Source organism: Triticum aestivum, chromosome 1D (assembly GCF_018294505.1).
Source record: "Triticum aestivum cultivar Chinese Spring chromosome 1D, IWGSC CS RefSeq v2.1, whole genome shotgun sequence".
NCBI classification, from domain to species: domain Eukaryota; kingdom Viridiplantae; phylum Streptophyta; class Magnoliopsida; order Poales; family Poaceae; genus Triticum; species Triticum aestivum.
The window spans coordinates 146,880,159-146,899,007 of NC_057796.1; the positions used below are offsets into that span (position 1 = coordinate 146,880,159).

General features: G+C 44.8%; 1 protein-coding gene across 3 annotated transcripts; it reads left to right on the forward strand.

Annotated features, from left to right (window-relative positions):
• Positions 1 to 950: 950 nt before the first annotated feature.
• Positions 951 to 10,853, forward strand: LOC123180803 (casein kinase 1-like protein HD16). 3 transcript variants are annotated; one of them, XM_044592948.1, is made up of 18 exons: positions 3,888 to 4,104; positions 4,628 to 4,659; positions 4,916 to 5,059; positions 5,138 to 5,211; positions 5,370 to 5,439; positions 6,896 to 6,951; positions 7,032 to 7,103; positions 7,188 to 7,282; positions 7,369 to 7,435; positions 7,530 to 7,659; positions 7,738 to 7,956; positions 8,189 to 8,331; positions 8,407 to 8,581; positions 8,690 to 8,780; positions 9,796 to 9,953; positions 10,065 to 10,253; positions 10,334 to 10,384; positions 10,773 to 10,853. In XM_044592948.1, exons 1-18 carry the CDS (start codon positions 3,903 to 3,905, stop codon positions 10,851 to 10,853), a joined length of 2,049 nt encoding a protein of 682 aa, XP_044448883.1. In that variant the 5' UTR covers positions 3,888 to 3,902. The 3 variants fall into 3 exon arrangements, with proteins under 3 accessions (XP_044448881.1, XP_044448882.1, XP_044448883.1); XM_044592946.1 differs by lacking the exons at positions 3,888 to 4,104; positions 4,628 to 4,659 and adding an exon at positions 951 to 1,321 and having other exon boundaries at positions 4,925 to 5,059; positions 10,334 to 10,823; XM_044592947.1 differs by lacking the exons at positions 3,888 to 4,104; positions 4,628 to 4,659 and adding an exon at positions 952 to 1,321 and having other exon boundaries at positions 4,963 to 5,059; positions 10,334 to 10,823.
• The last annotated feature ends 7,996 nt before the right edge of the window (positions 10,854 to 18,849 follow it).

The following is an 18,849-nucleotide window of genomic DNA, read 5'->3' on the forward strand; positions in this document are numbered from 1 at the left end:
ACACCAAGCTCGTGACAATCAACTCTCCGTGGAAATTTGCGGTGTACTCCATGTTGCCGAACTGACGATCTAGCCTAGAGCAAAGGATTTGACTTGGCCGAGGTGGCCAATTGAGTTGGCGACAAGGTTGACGCCACCGAAGATGAACATTTTCCCCGGCACAAAGATCTCCTCGAAATCGATCTACTCGTTGATCCTGACTCCCATTGATCTGCGACGATCACCTAGCAGGCTTGCATAGGCCACCACCGAGGGAACCTCTACCGGCAAATCTCTAGGTAGGGGATCCTAAGCTAGATGTCTTGTAACGAGGGCAACAGAGATACATGGATTTTACCCAGGTTCGAACCCTCTGAGGAGATAATACCCTATGTCCTGCTTGTGTTTATTGCGTTGGAGTAATTAGAAAGCACGTGTTTCTACCAAGAGATTTCTTGTTGTTTTCTATGGGCCAGGCCCCTCCTCGGTTCATATAGGTACGGGGTTCTTAGGGTACAAGATCCAAGTTGGCTACTTATGAGGAGGCAGAGTCCTTCATAGATCCAACACCTTGTCGTGTACGGCAAGTCTTCTGAAACCTTATTATACGCCATGGGCCTTCCGATGTGGCCCAGGTCGAAACCGAGAAGGGGTCCTCAGCCCGACCCACTAGACGAGAGTCGACATGGTGAAGGGTCCCTTAGATGGGACACCGTCAACGGAAGGTTACCAAATTGCTTTCACCGATTTTTCGAGGATGCGGGCGAGCTCGCGCTATCTCCCTGCTCGCATGAGCTCGGCGCCACGTACCTCTTTCCTGTATGCGAAGAGATCAACTGTTTGAAAACGACCGATTTGACCATTCCTAACTGGTGTGGTCCAGAGGTGCTTTAAGATTGCTGCAGTCTAAATTTTTTGGTGCATCGAGATGGCCAAAATTACGTACGAGCCTACCTCCGGCTCCGGGAGATCGCACGAGATACTAGTCCAGAAGTTTCGATCCCCTCTCCTCTCACTTTCCCGTTTGTTTCTCCTCGCCCCCATTCCTCCCGGCTCGCCGTCGCCGACGGGACCGCCTCCTCCACCTCCAGCGCATCCCCACCAACGTCTCCCCCAGACCTATCTCTAGCCACGACTAAGGCGTAAGGAGGAAGCAAGCGCCCACCTCCCGCCGCCTCCACCGCCACCGCTGTAGCAGCAGTAGCGGACGCAGGAGATTCAGAGCTGTGTGCTGAACACGCGCGTGGCAGGGATGGACGACGGCGACAGCGTCGCTCGGAGCGCAGACAAGGACGATGCCCCCCCGGGCGACGACGGGAGCTCCACGCCGCTCCCTGAGACGGTGAGGATCTCCTCTATTATGCAAGCACCGGGTGTTTGTTTCGAATTGTCCGCTGTTTGGATTTCATCCGCGTGATTGAACGTCTTTATTGGTGCGGTATCGCTCGGAGTTGAGCGATTCGTGCTTGGAATGGCACAATCTCGTGCGGCCGCAGGGTTCCAAGAGCTGGGGATGGAGATATCTTGTTTAGGACTATAGGTTCCATGCTAGAAACGCGAGTAGACATGAATTCGGTATGTTCTCAGGTCTGATATGGCAGGAATGGTCGCTATTGAATGGCAGGACCTGCAGAGGTATGAAAATGTGACATGAGCATGCTGTCCGAGAAGTTCCTAGTGTTATGGATGGCGTGCAAGTCTTTGTTCTTAGGTGTGTCTAGGGCACATTTAGATGTGCTCTAGTTATTGCACATCTAAGTGAGTGAATCCAGCATAAAGAGGAAAAGAAAAAAGAAAAGAAAAATATTCACACGAATCTCGACGTAAGATCAATGACATAGGACTTAGATGTGCAATACTTATGGTACATCTAGATGTGCTCTAGCAAAATTGTTGTTCTTAACCAACTATACTCGTGTTTTTCACGGCACAAATGGAGTAAATATGCTTCTTTAACATAGCAGGAAGTAGATGCGCGAGTTTGAATATGCTACTGTAGTTGTTATGGAACCATGGGAGCTAGTTAATGCAACAAGCAGTGCCTAACTGAGGTTTCTAAATTTGGAAAAGGAAATGTGAGAATGCAGCCTCATAGGTTGGTTGGAATATGCTGTGCAAGTGTGTACTGTTTCTTTTTACAGAACAAAGTGTGTATGGTTTCTAGGGCTGTGAACTGAGTTGCAAACTCTGCTCATGTCTTGGTAAGACAAAACCTTCTTCAGTGCTGATTTTGTTTTCCTTTTTGACCTGTGCATGCCATTTATGGTACAAAATGTCAAAATAACTACTCTTCAAATGGGTAAATTTGTAGGAAACCCCTCATACAATGGGGAAAATATACAAGCTATACATGGAACATAATATAACTCACCCTGTTGCCGCGGGAAATTGATCCGCACAGCACCACAGATTCCTCGCTTACGTGGAGGTAAACCGACCGTTTTTTATGCAAAACGGCAAAGATGAGCCAAACCGTAGGGCTGCTAGGGCTGGGCAGAAGCTATGACCTAGATGTTGGAAGGAGAAAACTTAGGAGAAAAAAGTAACACAGAGTTAAGGATTGATTGATTGTAGCTTTTCAATCAGCCATGTGCCCATATATATTAGGGCATGCTTGGCCTTTGGCAATTTGGAATAGGACTCCTGACTAGTCACGTACTGTTTCCTTGTCATACAAGCCAAATTCCTAATCTTTAATTAATTCGGCTAGACCTGTAAAAGCACCAACCTGAGCCCAATAATAGTACACCTTCCATATTAGCTCTGTTCTGGCCGAATAGCTGATCAAGCAAAATCTTTTCTATCACAAGCATTCTAAACCAGCCTGCTCAAGCAAAATCTTTTCTATCTCAAGCGATGTACAAATAACACACTGGCCAAATTTGCTTAGGGGGCTATCTGAAATCATATCGGCCATGTTTTGCTTAGGGCGACATCTTAGGTAATATCGCCCATAGGGCCATCAAGCTTCTTGCCACATGCTAGGATAGTACTTCTTCAAATATTTTCCACTTCGGCAATTTTTCCCCCTGCCTTGGCGCAGCGGTAAAGCTGTTGCCTTGTGACCATGAGGTCACGGGTTCGAGTCCTGGAAACAGCCTCTTGCAGAAATGTAGGGAAAGGCTGTGTACTATAGACCCAAAGTGGTCGGACCCTTCCCCGGACCCTGCGCAAGCGGGAGCCACGTGCAGCGGGCTTTCGGCAATTTCCCCCCCTGCAAAGATTGTAGAAAATATGAATTTCCACGAACAGTCTCTACAACCTTATGCGGATCTTCCCAACTAGGCGACCATTTGCCGAATTTATTATTTCTAGTTCCAATAGGAAAAATCATTTTCCACACTAATTCTCCAATTTGAAACAATTTTCCCCTTTCCTTTTTATTATAAGCTTTTGCCACTCGTAATTTCTTTTTTTCAATCTCTTGCAAGACTCTCAACCTTTCCTCTGAAACATCATCTATCCTATCCATCATTAAATTATTGTAATCCACAGGCGACAAATCATTTTGTCTGGCTACTCTTAAGAGCTTGCAAATTAATCTCCACGGGCAGCACTGCTTCCTGCCCATACACCACCTCATACGGTGTCACTTGAGTCGCTCCGTGCTTAGATATCTGATGATCCCATAAAGCTTTCGAGAGCACTTCATGCCGCCTTCTCGGATGCTCCTTAATTTTCTTCTTTATAAGCTTAATTAAAGTTTTATTGCTAGATTCGGCCTGTCCATAAGCTTGAGCAAATAAGGCAACGAATTTAACAATTTAATTCTAAAAGATTAGGCAAATTCATGAAACTGATGAGACATAAAAGAAGAGCCTTGATCAGAAGTACGGGCGGAGCAGCCCGAAACAAGCAAAAACACAGGCACGTGCAAGCAGAGGCAGGGAGACAGCAACAGCAAAAGCGCTCACACATGAGACATGGGTAGCAGCAGCGGGCGCACGGGGAGTGAGCAGCAGGCGAATTGCAGCGGCGAGTGCTCGGAGGTGCAGAGTTGGGCGGCGGAATCATGGAGCCGGGTGGGCGGCGGCGGAGGTGCAGAGCAACGAGCCAGTGGCCGGGCGGAAATGGAGGTGGCAGCACGGATCCGGTGGGGCGACGCCGATCTAGGACGATTTGCAGGTAGTGGAGGCAGGGCGACATCAGCTACAGGAGACTGGCGGCGTTGGCTGGGCGATGTAGACATGCGGCTTGGAATCGGGATCCAGCAGGGCGTTGACATGTAGAATCATCATGCGAGGGCAGGTGGCAATGTGAACAGCAGGCAGCAGCAGCCGTGAGAAGGACACGGCGGTGGCTGCCAAAAAAAGGGGATGGTGGTGGCGCAACGGGGGATCACAGCACGAGTTGCACGTGCGAAAAAAAAACTCTAGGCTCTAATACCATGTTAGGAAATATGCAACTTGAATTTCCTAGGGGCCAATGGCCAGCATACACACACACACACAAGTTGTAAGTATGCAGGAAACCCCTCATACAACGGGGAAAATATACAGGCTATACATGGAGCGTAATATAACTCTTAGCAGTTGTAACCACAGCACTAGCTCTAAAAATGATGATTGATGTACTTAATAGGACAGTGCAGGCATATGCCTCCAATTATAATCTTTGGAAATTACTACCCAATGGAAAATTATAGTAGGTAATAGCCCCAACAGTCAAGAGTTCTTGCAGGTAGAAGTTATTAGTGTTTTTCTCCTGACACGGGATGAGCCTTTGTTCGTCCAGCTGTGCAAGATTCACTGAGTTTATTCACTGCCCAAGAATCTTTAGCATTTTGATGTGCAGGAACCTAACTTTTTTCATTAGTCTTAGCAGTAGGCGTAGTAGGAATACCTGGTTGCGTAGTAGGAATATTTGGTTTTCAAGACGGGTGTAGCATGGTTGCATCGTTTTGGTGATTCCGTGACTCATATTCTTTTTCATTGAGGTGGAACAGATCCAGATTGGCAATTCACCTACCTACAAACTTGACAGAAAGCTTGGAAAGGGAGGATTTGGCCAAGTATACGTTGGTCGCCGTATTTCCACTCCTAGTCTCATTGACAGGACACCTGGTGCAAATGCTTTGGAGGTCAATTTGTCTTATCTGGATGCCTCTTTGTATTTTAATAATTGCATTATATTTATATCATGTTTCTGTTTATGTTAGGTTGCAATCAAATTTGAACACCGAACCAGTAAAGGCTGCAATTATGGAGCTCCTTATGAGTGGCAGGTTTACAAGTAGGTGTTCCGTCTGTTCTATTTTTTCTTGTTCCTGCAACTTATTTACATTTTGTACAATTTCCTTTTTGGTCTTGCTTTTCTGTACAAATTGTGATTGCAATTGGCATTTCTAGAATGCATATTAACTTCGTTTGCGTAAAACATCCATCTGGCAGCACTCTTAGCGGGATCCATGGCGTGCCAAGAGTACACTACAAAGGGAAGCAATCGGAGTACTATATCATGGTAATGGAGCATGTACCCTTTGCCTCTTTTATGTGGTGATTCTGAGTGCATAGACACTTAGTAGTTGATTTCTGGTTTTAGCACTGCCCAACCCCCCCCCCCCCCCCGGCGGTCTCTCTCTCTCTGGCACAGTATGCACTCTTGCTAGCTTGTTTGATTACCTTCTCACTCGGTACCTTTATGACATACAGCATAACACTGAATTTCCCCTTTTTGTGTTTCCTTTATAAGTAAACAACATAGAATGCCCTTGATCATCTTCTGTTGGTGCTCTGCCCTGTAACTGATGAAGACTAATGACGAAAGTTGTTCTTCCAATGGTGTAGACTGTAGGCATACCGAGTACAAAAGTTCCTGTCTTTTTTGGTATGCTGGTGGGATTAAGGAATTAAAGTTCTTTAAACGGCTCAGAAGACAGAACACAGTAGCATATTTCTTGTTTACGAAAATAAGGGCTTGTAACTCTTATGAGAAATATTTAAATTTTGTGTTTGAATCACTACTCCCTCCGATCCATAATAAGTGTCGCAGTTTTGAACTAAGATTGAACTAACCTTAGTTCAAAACTGCGACACTTATTTTGGATCCTGTCGCAGTTTTGAACTAAGATTGAAATAACCTTAGTTCAAAACTGTGACACTTATTTTGGATCGGAGGGAGTACAAAACTTGCCAAAATAAATAAATTGTATCCACAATCCTGTTGCTGATGACCACATTTTCTTAGTACCACTTTGCGCTGCATGTAGATGTAGCCATTAGCCAAGCCACCACATATGATTGCTGGCATGCTCCATGCTTGTTAAGTTCGTTTAACTGATTAAATGTACCTATTGAATAAAGTAGATTGAATTTGATGAAGACGTAATGGTTTGAGGTAGAAAGTCTTAATCAAGTGTAGTCTTTCACCTTCTCGAGTGAATTTCAGTGTCACTGTTGATCCTAAACGTACTCAAAACCTCAGTTGGATCAGAAGACTTGTTTCGTTAGCATCAGATTAACATCAATGCACAAGAATATATGTGCATAGATGAGGGAGTACTGTTTAGTAAAAATCACAATTTTTCTAGGTAAGTCTGAAAGTCTAGTTCTTTTGTTTAGGGTATCTCCAACAATCGGATCTGATGTGGTTGAGAGAAGTATTGGAGTGTGTGAGGTCCATTTGTTGCAGAAGAAGGAATATGGGAAGAGAGAAGTAGATGGAGAAAAGAGTATGGCATGTGGGTCCAGTGAGAAAAATAAATAAGAGAACAGATCGGAGAGGAGCGAGAATGAGTGAGTTGAAATAAGTAACGATATATTGTTGGAAATGCAATTATAACCAGTGCATCACACCGCATCTACCAAGCCAACTTTTGGCGCCAAGATGTTCCCACTTCTTTTTGATTGCTTGTTCCATTGCAAAACTAGGATGTTTTCTTTTTCCTAATGTAACCTATATGTATATATATGTTCAGATTATGGATATGTTGGGACCAAGCCTGTGGGATGTATGGAATAATAATTCCCACTCGTAAGTATCTAATTAGTTATTTCCCTTAATGTTCATCGCTGGTTTGCCCAGTTAATTTGAGTTTTGTCTTTCTGTTACAGAATGTCTGTTGAAATGGTTGCTTGTATTGCTATAGAAGCCATTTCTATACTGGAGAAGATGCACTCAAAAGGGTATTTATTTGTACCTTGGCAATGGAGCTTTGTTTTATTGTTTTGGCATATAAAAACATAGCTAACAACTCTTGTTTATCATAGGTATGTCCATGGTGATGTAAAACCTGAGAACTTTCTTCTTGGACCCCCAGGCACAGTGCAAGATAAGAAGCTTTTTCTTGTTGACCTTGGATTAGGTAATCTTATTTCACTGTTCTTTCGATAATGATTTTCCAGTGTCTACTGTGTCCAGTGGGGTGCTAACATTACTTTCTCTCTGCAGCTACTAAATGGAAAGACACTGGTACAGGAGAACTAGTTGAGTATGATCAGAGGCCTGATGTCTTCAGGTTTGCAGGAGAAATACTAAGACCTAAAGCCTTCCTTTTCTTATTAGTTTATTAGTTACTACACTGACATTTTTTCTACTTGTTTTTCCTACAGAGGAACCGTTCGGTATGCTAGTGTGCACGCGCACTTGGGAAGAACTGGAAGCAGGAGAGATGACCTTGAATCCCTTGCCTACACACTTGTTTTTCTTCTGCGTGGTCGCCTTCCTTGGCAAGGATATCAGGTGAAGTTTGTTGGGAGTAAAATTTTCATTTTGCATTTGGTTCTTTTCCTTACCCAAGACTTTTGTGGAATAATGTAGGGAGAAAATAAAGGTTTCCTTGTTTGCAAGAAAAAGATGGCAACCTCTCCAGAATCTTTGTGTTGCTTTTGTCCACAACCTTTCCGACAGTTTGTTGAGTATGTTGTGAACTTAAAGTTTGATGAAGAACCAAATTATGCAAAGTGCATCTCTCTTTTTGATGGAATTGTTGGCCCCAATCCAGACATAAGACCAATCAACACTGATGGTGCTCAGAAGGTACTGCATGTCGTGCCTTGTTACTTCTCACTAATTCATAACGTGTTATGAGTTATGACCATGCTCAGATGCTAAAACTATGTAACTGTGTAGCATTAGATTGTTCCTAGCTAACTTTCTGCGGGAAGTTCTTGGGCGTCATGGTTTAATGCTTACCGGGGAATTTGACTTCATATCATTTCAGCTGTGCAATGTGAGTTAGCATACTAATAATTTGTTGAATTTCTACCAGCTTATATACCAGGTTGGCCAGAAGAGAGGTCGCCTCATGATGGAGGAGGATGACGATGACCAACCCAAGAAGAAGATCAGGATGGGGATGCCTTCAACACAATGGGTTAGTGTTTACAATGCGAGGCGGCCTATGAAGCAGAGGTATGAATCCCATAGAGGCAAGCTAGCTTTAGATGGAAAGTAAACATTTCCATCCCAACCACACTTCTTTTGCAGGTACCACTATAATGTTGCAGATGGTAGGTTAGCACAACATATTTCAAAAGGAAATGAAGATGGCTTGTTTATAAGCTCAGTTGCCTCTTGCTCAAATTTGTGGGCTCTAATAATGGATGCTGGCACTGGCTTTACTTCTCAAGTCTATGAACTTTCTCCATATTTTCTTCACAAGGTTAGTCATGCTGACTTCTTTTGCATTGCACATCTTTCTTTCTCTTTCGTTTCTACAGCGTATCAATGGACTAATTTATTTCAATATATTTGCTTTTCTTGCTCTTAGGAATGGATAATGGAGCAGTGGGAGAAGAACTTCTATGTCACCGCGTTAGCAGGTGCAAACAATGGCAGTTCTCTGGTGGTCATGTCTAGAGGTAATTGCAATGATGTCTGCTGAAGAACGTTACTTGCACTCGACTGGACCGGCAACCAATCGGAACAGAGACGTTAGCTGTCTGGTTTCCTTAAAAAACTAACCATGCAATAAACGGAAAAACCAAGACAAACCAGGCATCTTTTTGTGAAAACTGTTTTTTTCTTTTTGTATTTGGTGAAAATTAATGAATCGGATAGTAATGAAGACATTGTCTTGGGCCTTCCTGGTTTAATTGGTCTGTTCTGCTGTGTATCTTCACAAGATACTCTAGGGTTTTTCTCGTCCCTCTGCCTCATTCTCACTATGTTTTTCTTTTCTAGTCTAATTTCTGTCTTCTCCCTCAGTTTGGCCATGCATTGCCATTCACTATACAGAGCTTCAATTTCATGTGAAATCATCTACTTTCGATTTGATAAAAGCGCCATGGTTGTCATCCAGCCTCTGTTAGGGCAGTGTTAGCTAGCAAGCTGGGCAAGTAGCAGGGGTAGCAGCTTGATTGAACATGGCATCCCAGGTGACAGCGAGTAGATACTTGCCAGGGATAACTCAGTCAATGGATCTCATGCTGTGTAGGTGGGGATTGTGGTCGTTGAGTTTCATGCTCTAGTGGGATTGTTTATGTGTATATTTATCTTGGAATTGCATTATATGTTGTCTTGGTAGTGGTACTAGTGCGTGGGAAACTAATATTTACAGGCTGGTGCTCGAACCAGCGAATTGCCAGATGGGCCGGTGAAGTGGGGGACCTTGCCGGTTCGATTACCGGTCTGACTTTAATAACTACACTTGCACTGGCAGTACCAGGACTCTGATCATGTTGCTGCCTGGTACTGTGGTTTCTCCGGAATCTTGTCTCTTCTTCCAGATAGTATAGGATTGATCTGTTCAACATTAGTGTGGATAAGCATTGTCAGATCTTCTTTACAAAATGCTTTTGAAGTTGGAGGTCCTGAATATCAGTGTTCTTGTGAATACACATGTTTAAAAGATTGGAACTGACTTTGAGCCTCCAGGAACACAATATGCACAGCAATCCTACAAAGTAAGTGACTCGTTTCCCTTCAAGTGGATAAACAAGAAGTGGAAGGAGGGGTTTTACGTCACAGCTATGGCCACTGCAGGAAGCCGATGGGCAGTGGTCGTGTCCCGTAATGCTGGCTTTGTAGATCAGGTGTGTCTGTGCTTTGCTGAATCTCAGTGTTCAATGGGGCATATGCTATAAAAATTATGAGGATACAGTTTAATGCCTGTGCTTTGTGTTTTAAACTATTTTCTGTTGTAGGTCGTGGAGCTTGACTTCTTGTATCCAAGTGAGGGAGTTCACCGGCGTTGGGATAATGGTTATCGCATCACTGCTACTGCTGCTACATGGGACCAGACAGCACTTATCTTGAGCATCCCCAGAAGAAAGCCTGCTGATGAAACGCAGGAAACCCTAAGAACATCTGCTTTCCCGAGCCAGCATGTGAAGGTGATCTAATATACCCTCCCTTTTATCTGATATCCGTGTTTTAGCTGTTCTTGACCAACTATTGATTCATATTGTTGCAGGAGAAATGGGCAAAAAATCTCTACTTGGCCTCCATTTGTTATGGAAGAACGGTATCATAAGTTCCATTTTGTTTGGCTAGCATGTAGAGTTTATTTAACGACTTTCAGGTTTGCGATTAGATGATGGAGTTTTGAAGGGCAATGGTATTCCTAATTCACTCATAATTAATAGAGTTGATAGATCATAGATGGCAAAGCTGCTGTGTTTTCTGTTTACATAGGTTATATAAGAGTGTATGTTGTGGTGATGTGTTGTTGTATTCTCTTGTCCATAGAATGTCAAAAATTGGTGTGATCTAAATGTAGCCCATCATGCATATAGTTCAAATTAGATATTTTGCCCTTGAGGTAGGCAGCAAAATTGTACAAACTTAGAGCTGTGCCTGGGTGGCCGGACTCTACTGCATCACAGTTTCTGCGATCTCCTGTGATGTCTCAGGATGTGTTCGATTGCGAGTATGATGAGCTCATTCTTGGATGGAGCTGGTCACTAGTGATTATCTTCGTAGGTGTATGCTGATGTGTGCTATTCTACTTATGTTCACTCGTTGCCTTCCTATGCTTCGGCTTCCGATGTAAATGCTACTACTCCGTTCCGATGCTTAAGGCATCAAATTTTCGCTCAGAATGACAGATAGTACAATAGTACCACTCTGACAACTGTACACACCATCTGATCAGCTACTATTTTATTTCTTTAGATTGAGCAAGGTTTTTTCTTAATGGAGCGTGCCCAGCCTAACTTATTGTTTTAGTAAAATACTCGGCAAACCCAACATTGTTTTTCAGCCTAGAGCAGCTTTAAATCTTTCAAGAGGAGGTATTATTTGCGAAATCACTAATTAAGGAGTACTTGTTGCAAAGAACATTTCATATTCCCAGGTCACGACAAGTGGCGCATTGTAACCTGAAAGTTTTCCCTTTTTCGTAGATTCATTTATTCAAAACGTTTTATTTCTTAAACCGTGCGTCCAAATCTTAAACCGTTTTCATCATTGGATTCCTCGTGTCGAGATCTTTAAAACTAGATCCTATGTTGATAGGTTTTGACGAATTTTTTTTCACAAAACAAACCTGTGAAAAAAACCAAACTGGGAGCACGGTTTTTTCCCTTTCCGAAAAAGGCACGCCCGTGCCTCTCGCGAAATCGCAACCGTGCCTCTCGTGGAAGCAAAACCGTGACTCTCATGAAAAGAAGAAAAAACAGAAAACACGTTTTTTCCCCTTTTCGAAAGAGGCACGCCCGTGACTCTCGCGAAAGCACAACCGTGCCTCTGGCAAAAGCAAAATCGTGACTCTTGCGAAAGAAAAAAAAACAGAAAACGCGTATTTTTTCCCTTTCCGAGAGGCACGGCCGTGACTCTCGCAAAAAGCACAACCGTGCCTCTCGCGGAAGCAAAACCGTGACTCTCGCGAAAGGAAAAAAACAGAAAACACGTTTTGTTTTTCCCTTTCCGAGAGACACGGTCGTGACTCTCACGAAAGCACAACCGTGCCTCTCGCGAAAGTAAAACCGTGACTCCCGCAAAAGAAAAAAAACAGAAAACGCGTTTTTTTTCGTTTCCGAAAGGCACGGCCGTGACTCTCGCTAAAGCACAACCGTGCCTCTCGCGAAAAAAACGTGACTTTTCACGAAAGAAAAAAAGTAAACGCGTTTTTTCGCGCAATTTTTTTTGTCGAAACGCTAAGGAAGACTGGGGAAAAACCAAAACGTAAAAAAAAAAACCGTTTAAAAAGCCGAAAACGCGTGCGGAAAAATAAAAAAAAACAAAATCTGGAGGGAGCGTCCAGAGCGCGACATGTGGCGAATGGCTGAGAGCCCGCCAAGTGGCGCTGATTGTTGCGAGGCTCCCGAAGGAGCGCTCGTTAGCTAGTTGCTCCCTATTATTTGAGGCCTGAAAGTAACTTTACTTTAAGTCTTATTTTTAGCCAGCCCAATGAATGAACTGTAAATTCTTAAAAAAGAGGGCCTGCATGTCTGTCATAATGCTGACATATGGGACTCACGAGGTTTAGGCCCACGCAAGGTGTTATCAATTTAGTCAACAAACATTTTTGACAGCGGTAACCGTTGGATGTCTTAAACTCTCTCGTCTTCTTTCTTTAGCCGCTCAAACAAAAAAGCATTAACGGACATCCTGCTCGTGCCTCTAGCGGCTGGCGGCAGCACCGCACATGCCTCGTTGCCCCACCCTATTCTAAATCACCGGCCAAAGCATCCCTCTATCTTCTCATAGCTACTGTTCGGTGATGGTAGCCGCACCCGAACTAGTCAACCCTTGTATTTCACTCTGCCACTGCAATGTCTTGTCTGGCTTTGAGTTGTTTCATTTTGAAGCCTCCTTGTTGTCCACCTCCTTGATGTGCTCGGCGTGGCATTGTCAACGTGGTCAACAAATAACAACCATCAGAAGAAGAGTGTATGTAGAGAGGCTGACAGTAGGGACTCATTTGATACATGGCTGCTCGGAAGCAAGTGCCTCCTTATTACGCGCAAAAAGAAAGATTTCTCTAATAGTTGGGACCCATCAGGTTGAAGCATACGTAGCATTATCTGTCCGGTCGCAAACATGTATGTATATACCGGTCTTTCTCCGATGATCAATCGTGCCAGAGTAAGGAGCAACACATGTCGTACTAGGAAATTTGGCCCTGAACGTAGCAGGTCACGAAGTCCCGTTTAAATCGGGTACACGTACATACATACAACCACACTGCAAAAAATACGGCCAAATACATAGTACATACATACGACACAAGTCTCGAACGCGTACTTGCACATACATGTAGGGCTCCTGTACATTGAGGCAACGTACGTAGCAACGGGGCACATGCAACAGATGGGTGCACATGACGGTGGGGGTACACAACAATGGGGTTCTGTTCATTGAGTGTCAACAGGATGGGATGAGATGGCCGAAACGGCGAGAGCGAACGACCTACGGTTGCGACTGGGTCTTGTTCATTCAATGCCAACTGGCTGGGGTGGGACGACTGAAATGGGGTCCTGTTCAACGGGAGCCAACGGGCTGGGGTGCGGCGTGCCATGAAACGGCCGAAATGGGGTCGTGTTCATCGACTCCTCCACTGGTTGGGGTGTGGCGTACCGCGGAACGGCTTCCACGGGGTCTTGTTCATCCGTCAACCACCTACGGCCACAACGTGGTCCTCTTCATCAAACCCCAACCGGCTGGGGTGTGGCATACCGAGAGATGACCTCCACGGGGTCCTGTTCATCCAGCGCCAACCGCCTATGGCCGCAATGGGGTCCTGTCCATCGACCCCAACCAGTTGGGGTGTGGCGTACCACGGAACGCCCACCTCGGGTGATGTAGGTTGGAACCCTAGATGCCCGATCTTTCACGATTGGAGCGGATCCTACGAAGAACACGAAGAACACGAGGGGGAAACACGAGGGGAAACACGAGAGGAATCAATCAAACCAATAAGATTCGATTACACATGTGCTAGATCCTCGAAACACAAAGAGATACACGATCCACAATCAACAAAGGATGATACAAACGGTAACTAGTTCATCTCCGTGAGGAGGCCTTGAATCCGTGAGGGATCTTCCCGTGAGGGGTCTTGAATCCAAGCGTGGATCTTCTCCGAAGAGGCCGCGGTCTCTTGATCGAGAAGAACCACAAGGATGAGCAAAGCTCTATCTCTATAATGAGCTAAACCATTGCTAACCCTAACTAGAGGAAGGGGAATGAGTATATATAGGCTAGTCCACGAAGGGGTAAGTGAGGATGGGATACATGGGCCTCATGCCCGGTTAGGCACGCGCAGGTGCCGAACGTCCGGGCTGGGGGCCGGATGTCCGGGGCTTCGGGACGAGCCGGGTGTCCGGGGTCTCGGCCGGACGTCCGGGCTGAAGTGGAGGTTCGGTTGCTCTCTGGATACGCCGGATTTCCGGGGGAAGGGCCGGATGTCCGGGCATGGGCCGGATGTCCGGGGCCTGGAGCTGGCTTGTGGCTGGTCGGCTGTTGGGGCAGCTCAGTGCGGCTGCCTAGGCGCCGGATGTCCGACCCTTGGCCCGGATGTCCGGCCGTTGTAGCTTCAGCTGCTCCGTCTTCTTCCGTCATCGCTTCCAGGCTTCCCTCGCGGATGGTGTAGTTGTTCCTTGGCGCTTGCACTCCTCATCAACATACGTGAAGCTCCGACAATACCTATGCATGCACACGGGAGAAGTGTCAAGTAGTATACCATCCTCGAAGGGGTCAAGTGAGCACGTGTAAAGGAGATGATTCACCTTTGTGTATGTGAAGTAGATGTCGCACGTGTCACTCGTCAAACGGACTCTTGACATGGTGATGTCCATAGGATGCTCCGCATCATCTCCCCCCCTTGGGAAAGATCCGACCTCGGATCGAAAACCAAATCACCATGGGAAAGAGATGGCTTCGCCGTGTAGAAGTGTACGTTCACCAAGTACTCAGCATCATCAAGCTCGAAATGAGCACTCTCCAATGTCGCACCATCTAGTGATTCCTTCAAAAGGAGCAAGGACAACAAACACTTGGAAAAACAAATGTGGTTAGCGTTAGTGCAAAACCAAGCATTTAAGAGGTGATTCACCAAACAAGTGTTGTCATCATGCATAGCATAAGATGTGACAAAGGATTGTGACATCGCATGTAAACACATAGATTGAGCAAAATCAAGGTCATCATGGAAACAAGAATGTAAATGTGAGGTAGAGATGCAAATATGTGTGACAAGAGGATAAGCATCTACCTCAAGTTCATAGCAATCATGCATAAAGCACTCGACAAATGGTCGATGGTAGGCATAAGAATCATTCACAACACCAAATAAAATTAAGTGTCTAAAGAGATGGGTCAAGTGCAAGACAATCCAAGCATAACGTGCATAGGGTGTAGTGAAGATAGTGTGGCACTCAACACAATAGAAAGAGCAATTGTTCATCATGTGTGAGGCAATCAAGTCAATCATGTGAGAAGCAATGGGACATGGCATATGTGAAGAAATGATATTGGTGCAACCAAACATATGATAGGAGCAAGTAATCCATAAGTCGGATGCAACACACAAGGCATTTATATCATGATGCATGGAATGGTGAAAATGACAAGTCGAAGCAAGATCTCTAACATGTGTGCAATCAAGTGGTCCAAGATGAACAATAAGTCTCATGGGGAAAGCAACACAAGTAGTATGATCCGTAATATCCATGCTCATGGTTTGGGGGTTCTCAAAAGAGAAGGATATCACCTTGAAAGCATGTCCTTGTGCGTTCTTCACAATACCGAAGCGAAAGCAAATGCGGTGTAGAAGCAAGTGGTGGTAGAATGTATGAGGCTCGCTCTCAAGAGCTCGAATGGTCAACTCACGTGAAGTGGAAGTCGACACATGCACACAACAAAACAAAGAACGTACGCGCATGGTAGATAAACACATCATCCATCATGATGGTTCTCATCTTTTGCACATAACCATTAGAAACACAAGTGCGTGAATAATATGGTGCAACAATGGCGATATTCATGGCACTCAGTATATGGTGCAAAGAAGTAAGACAAGCATGCTTCACAAGAAATATGTCAAAATCTTCAAATATATGTGAGAATGCTATGGGGGCAATCTCATGAGCAAGACTATAATCATTGTTGCTATCAATAGATGGCAAATCTAGCACGAGAGATGCAACATATGGAGATATATGACAAGAAGCAATTTGAATCGTGTGCAAAGCATGTAGATGGTTGTCATCTACCGCATGAAATGAGAAAGTATGAATCATCGGTGATGCAACAAGGCAAGCAATCATAGTAATCAAGTCGTGCAAGCTAGTAGTGCGAAGATGCAACACACTAGAGGAAATCATGGCAATCATGTCATGTGAGCAAATAGTAGGCATAAGCAATGTGCATGACATATCACAAGCACGAGAACTAGGTGTGATCAAAGTATCATCATAGAAATGGGTAACAAAGCAATCATGGCAAAAAGAAGCAATATCTCCACCAAGCTTGCAAATACACATACAAGTACTAGAATCAATCATCATGTGTAATGCAAAGCATGGGTCACAAATGCATGGCAAAGGCATAGGAATGAGCATATCATGCAAAGTGAACATCGCAAGATGGGCATAGAATATGTAATGGACAACAACCCATAAACATGTGAGGGCCATGTAGAATAAATGCGCAAAGTCTTTGCGCGAAGAGAGCGGTGGGAAAGACAATCCATGGAATCCGGAGTCATCATTTCTCTCTAGAGCTCGTTTTGTCAACTCGTGGGATTGCGAGGTTGACAAGTATTCATGGATACCTACGCAAAGAGACACAAACCAAAGAAATTGTGTGCGTTGTAAATGTACACATCATCCATCGTGATGTGTATGTGCACGTGAGAGTTAACACAAGATAAGAATCGCTCAAAGAAATTTGATGCATGGTATAAGAACATGTCATCCATCATAAAAGAATAGTTGTTATGTATAACACGATGAGGACACAAATTGAGCATACAATTATATGGCACATCAATGGGGAGCATATTATGCACATAATTATTGGGATTATGCAATGGATAGGATGAATCAAAATATCCTAACATGTATGAGGAAACTATGGGGGTCTCTCATGAGCAATATCGGAAACATCATATGGAGAAAATGGACAACATCCAAAACAATGCATATCCAAAGTTAGGTTGTCATGGCATGGCATGTGAGATAAATGATGCAAAGGGAGCATATCAATATCATCACAAGAAAAACAAATGGCAATGACCATGGGCTTGTCATTTATGCCATAAGTGCAAATTGGGTTAATTTTAATGGCATATGCATATTTCACTATGAAGAGATTGCAAATATGACATATTGTTGATATCGTGCATAGCATATGACAAGTTAAGCGGTTTGTCAAACATGATGTGACCTAAAGAATTATCACAAGAAATCCTATGTAACATGGCATCACAACTAATAGACTCCACATGACAATCATCAAACTCATCATAAATGGGTAAATCATCGCATGGGGAAGTCACACTAGCATGAAGCATGGTAATAGGTTGATCAACATCATGCAAGCAATCGATGTCAAGAATGTCCACTAGTGGGACTAGAGCATCACCTTCACCTATGTTACCGTTGTCATTCCACTCATGTGGTGTAGGTGAGGTGGCAAAGACCAAATGGTGGTCACCTTCATCTTGATGGAACCATGTGGGGGGTGCATCATATTCCACCATGGCCATCGTCGTGTCCAAAGGGAGGACGAAGTCGTCGAGGATCGGCGCGTCATCATATATGGGACCTAGCACCAAATGAGAAGACACAATAGAGGTAGGGGTTAAGTCGTAAGAAATCAAAGTGGCCTCACATGCCCTATTAACTATCTCACTCTCTCTATGTGGTGGTTCACTAACTCCCTCAAAATAGGTGCACTTAGAGTCACATATGATGGAGTCACTCATATCACTCAAGTGGTGGGGGTTGTGGCTCTCCTCACATGGGAACTGGGGCAACACATCATATATGGGGCTAGTGGTGATGTCACTCTCACTCTCAATATGGTGGGAAAAGTCACTCAAGTCATCATACGTCGCCGTGGTCGAAGGGAAAATCCCATGCTCAACCATCTTGTTGTCGTCGCCGTGGATGAAGGCCGAACATGGCACATCATCGCTCTCCTCTGTGACTGAAGGGAAAATCCCATGCTCGATCATCTCATCACCGTCGCCATGGATGAAGGCCGAAGATGGCACATCATCACTCTCGCCTCCTAAGATGGAAGCATCATCCTTGCTCATCACCGTGTCGCTCGCCTCCAAAGCTTGGTCCTTGATGGTCTCCGTAGTCGTAGTCGTCGCCGCACCGTCTTGAAAAAGAGACAAAGTAGACTCGGCATCATCAATGCCACAAAGAGGGATGGCGGTGAAGTCGTACTTGGGAGCATCGTCTTGGAGCTCGTCGGGCTTGGACATCATGGTGGTACTAGCCTCATGCTCGCCTTCTTGGAGCTTGGTCTTCGAGAAGTGTGCTTGGGGTGGAGAAGCCTTAGCCTTCATGAGTTCTTGTTCCGCCTTGAGAGCACCAATGTAGTAGTCGTCGAGGGACTTGTAGTTGTCGAGGAAGATAGTCTTGGAGATGTCATTGTGCAATCCCATCATGAAGTGGAACTTCATTGAAATGGGGTCATCCATGCCGGCTCGTCGCAAGGCATTCTTCATCTCCTTGAAGTACGCGTCGATGGACTTCGATCCTTGGGTGGTGTTCTCCAATTGGCGTAGAAGTTGTTCCGTGTAGGTTGGAGGCACGAACTCTCGCTGCAAAGCTCTCTTCGTCTTGGGCCAACTCATGTCGTAGCTCTGCGAAGGTGTGTGAAGCCACCATGTCGACGCGTAGTCGTGGAAGTTTCTTGTGGCGCACTTCACTTGACCTTCGAGAGGAACATGATGTAGCTTGAGGTAGTCGTCCATCAAACGCTCCCACTCGAGATACTCCTAGGGTTCTTGAGTTCCATAGAAAGGAA

Coding starts and splice junctions, on each gene's coding strand:
- LOC123180803 (XM_044592948.1), top strand. CDS start 3,903: ATGGGTAGCAGCAGCGGGCGCACGGGGAGTGAGCAGCAGGCGAATTGC. Junction 5,060..5,137: donor CTGGTGCAAATGCTTTGGAG/GTCAATTTGTCT, acceptor TGTTTATGTTAG/GTTGCAATCAAATTTGAACA. Junction 8,781..9,795: donor TCTGGTGGTCATGTCTAGAG/GTAATTGCAATG, acceptor TTGAGCCTCCAG/GAACACAATATGCACAGCAA.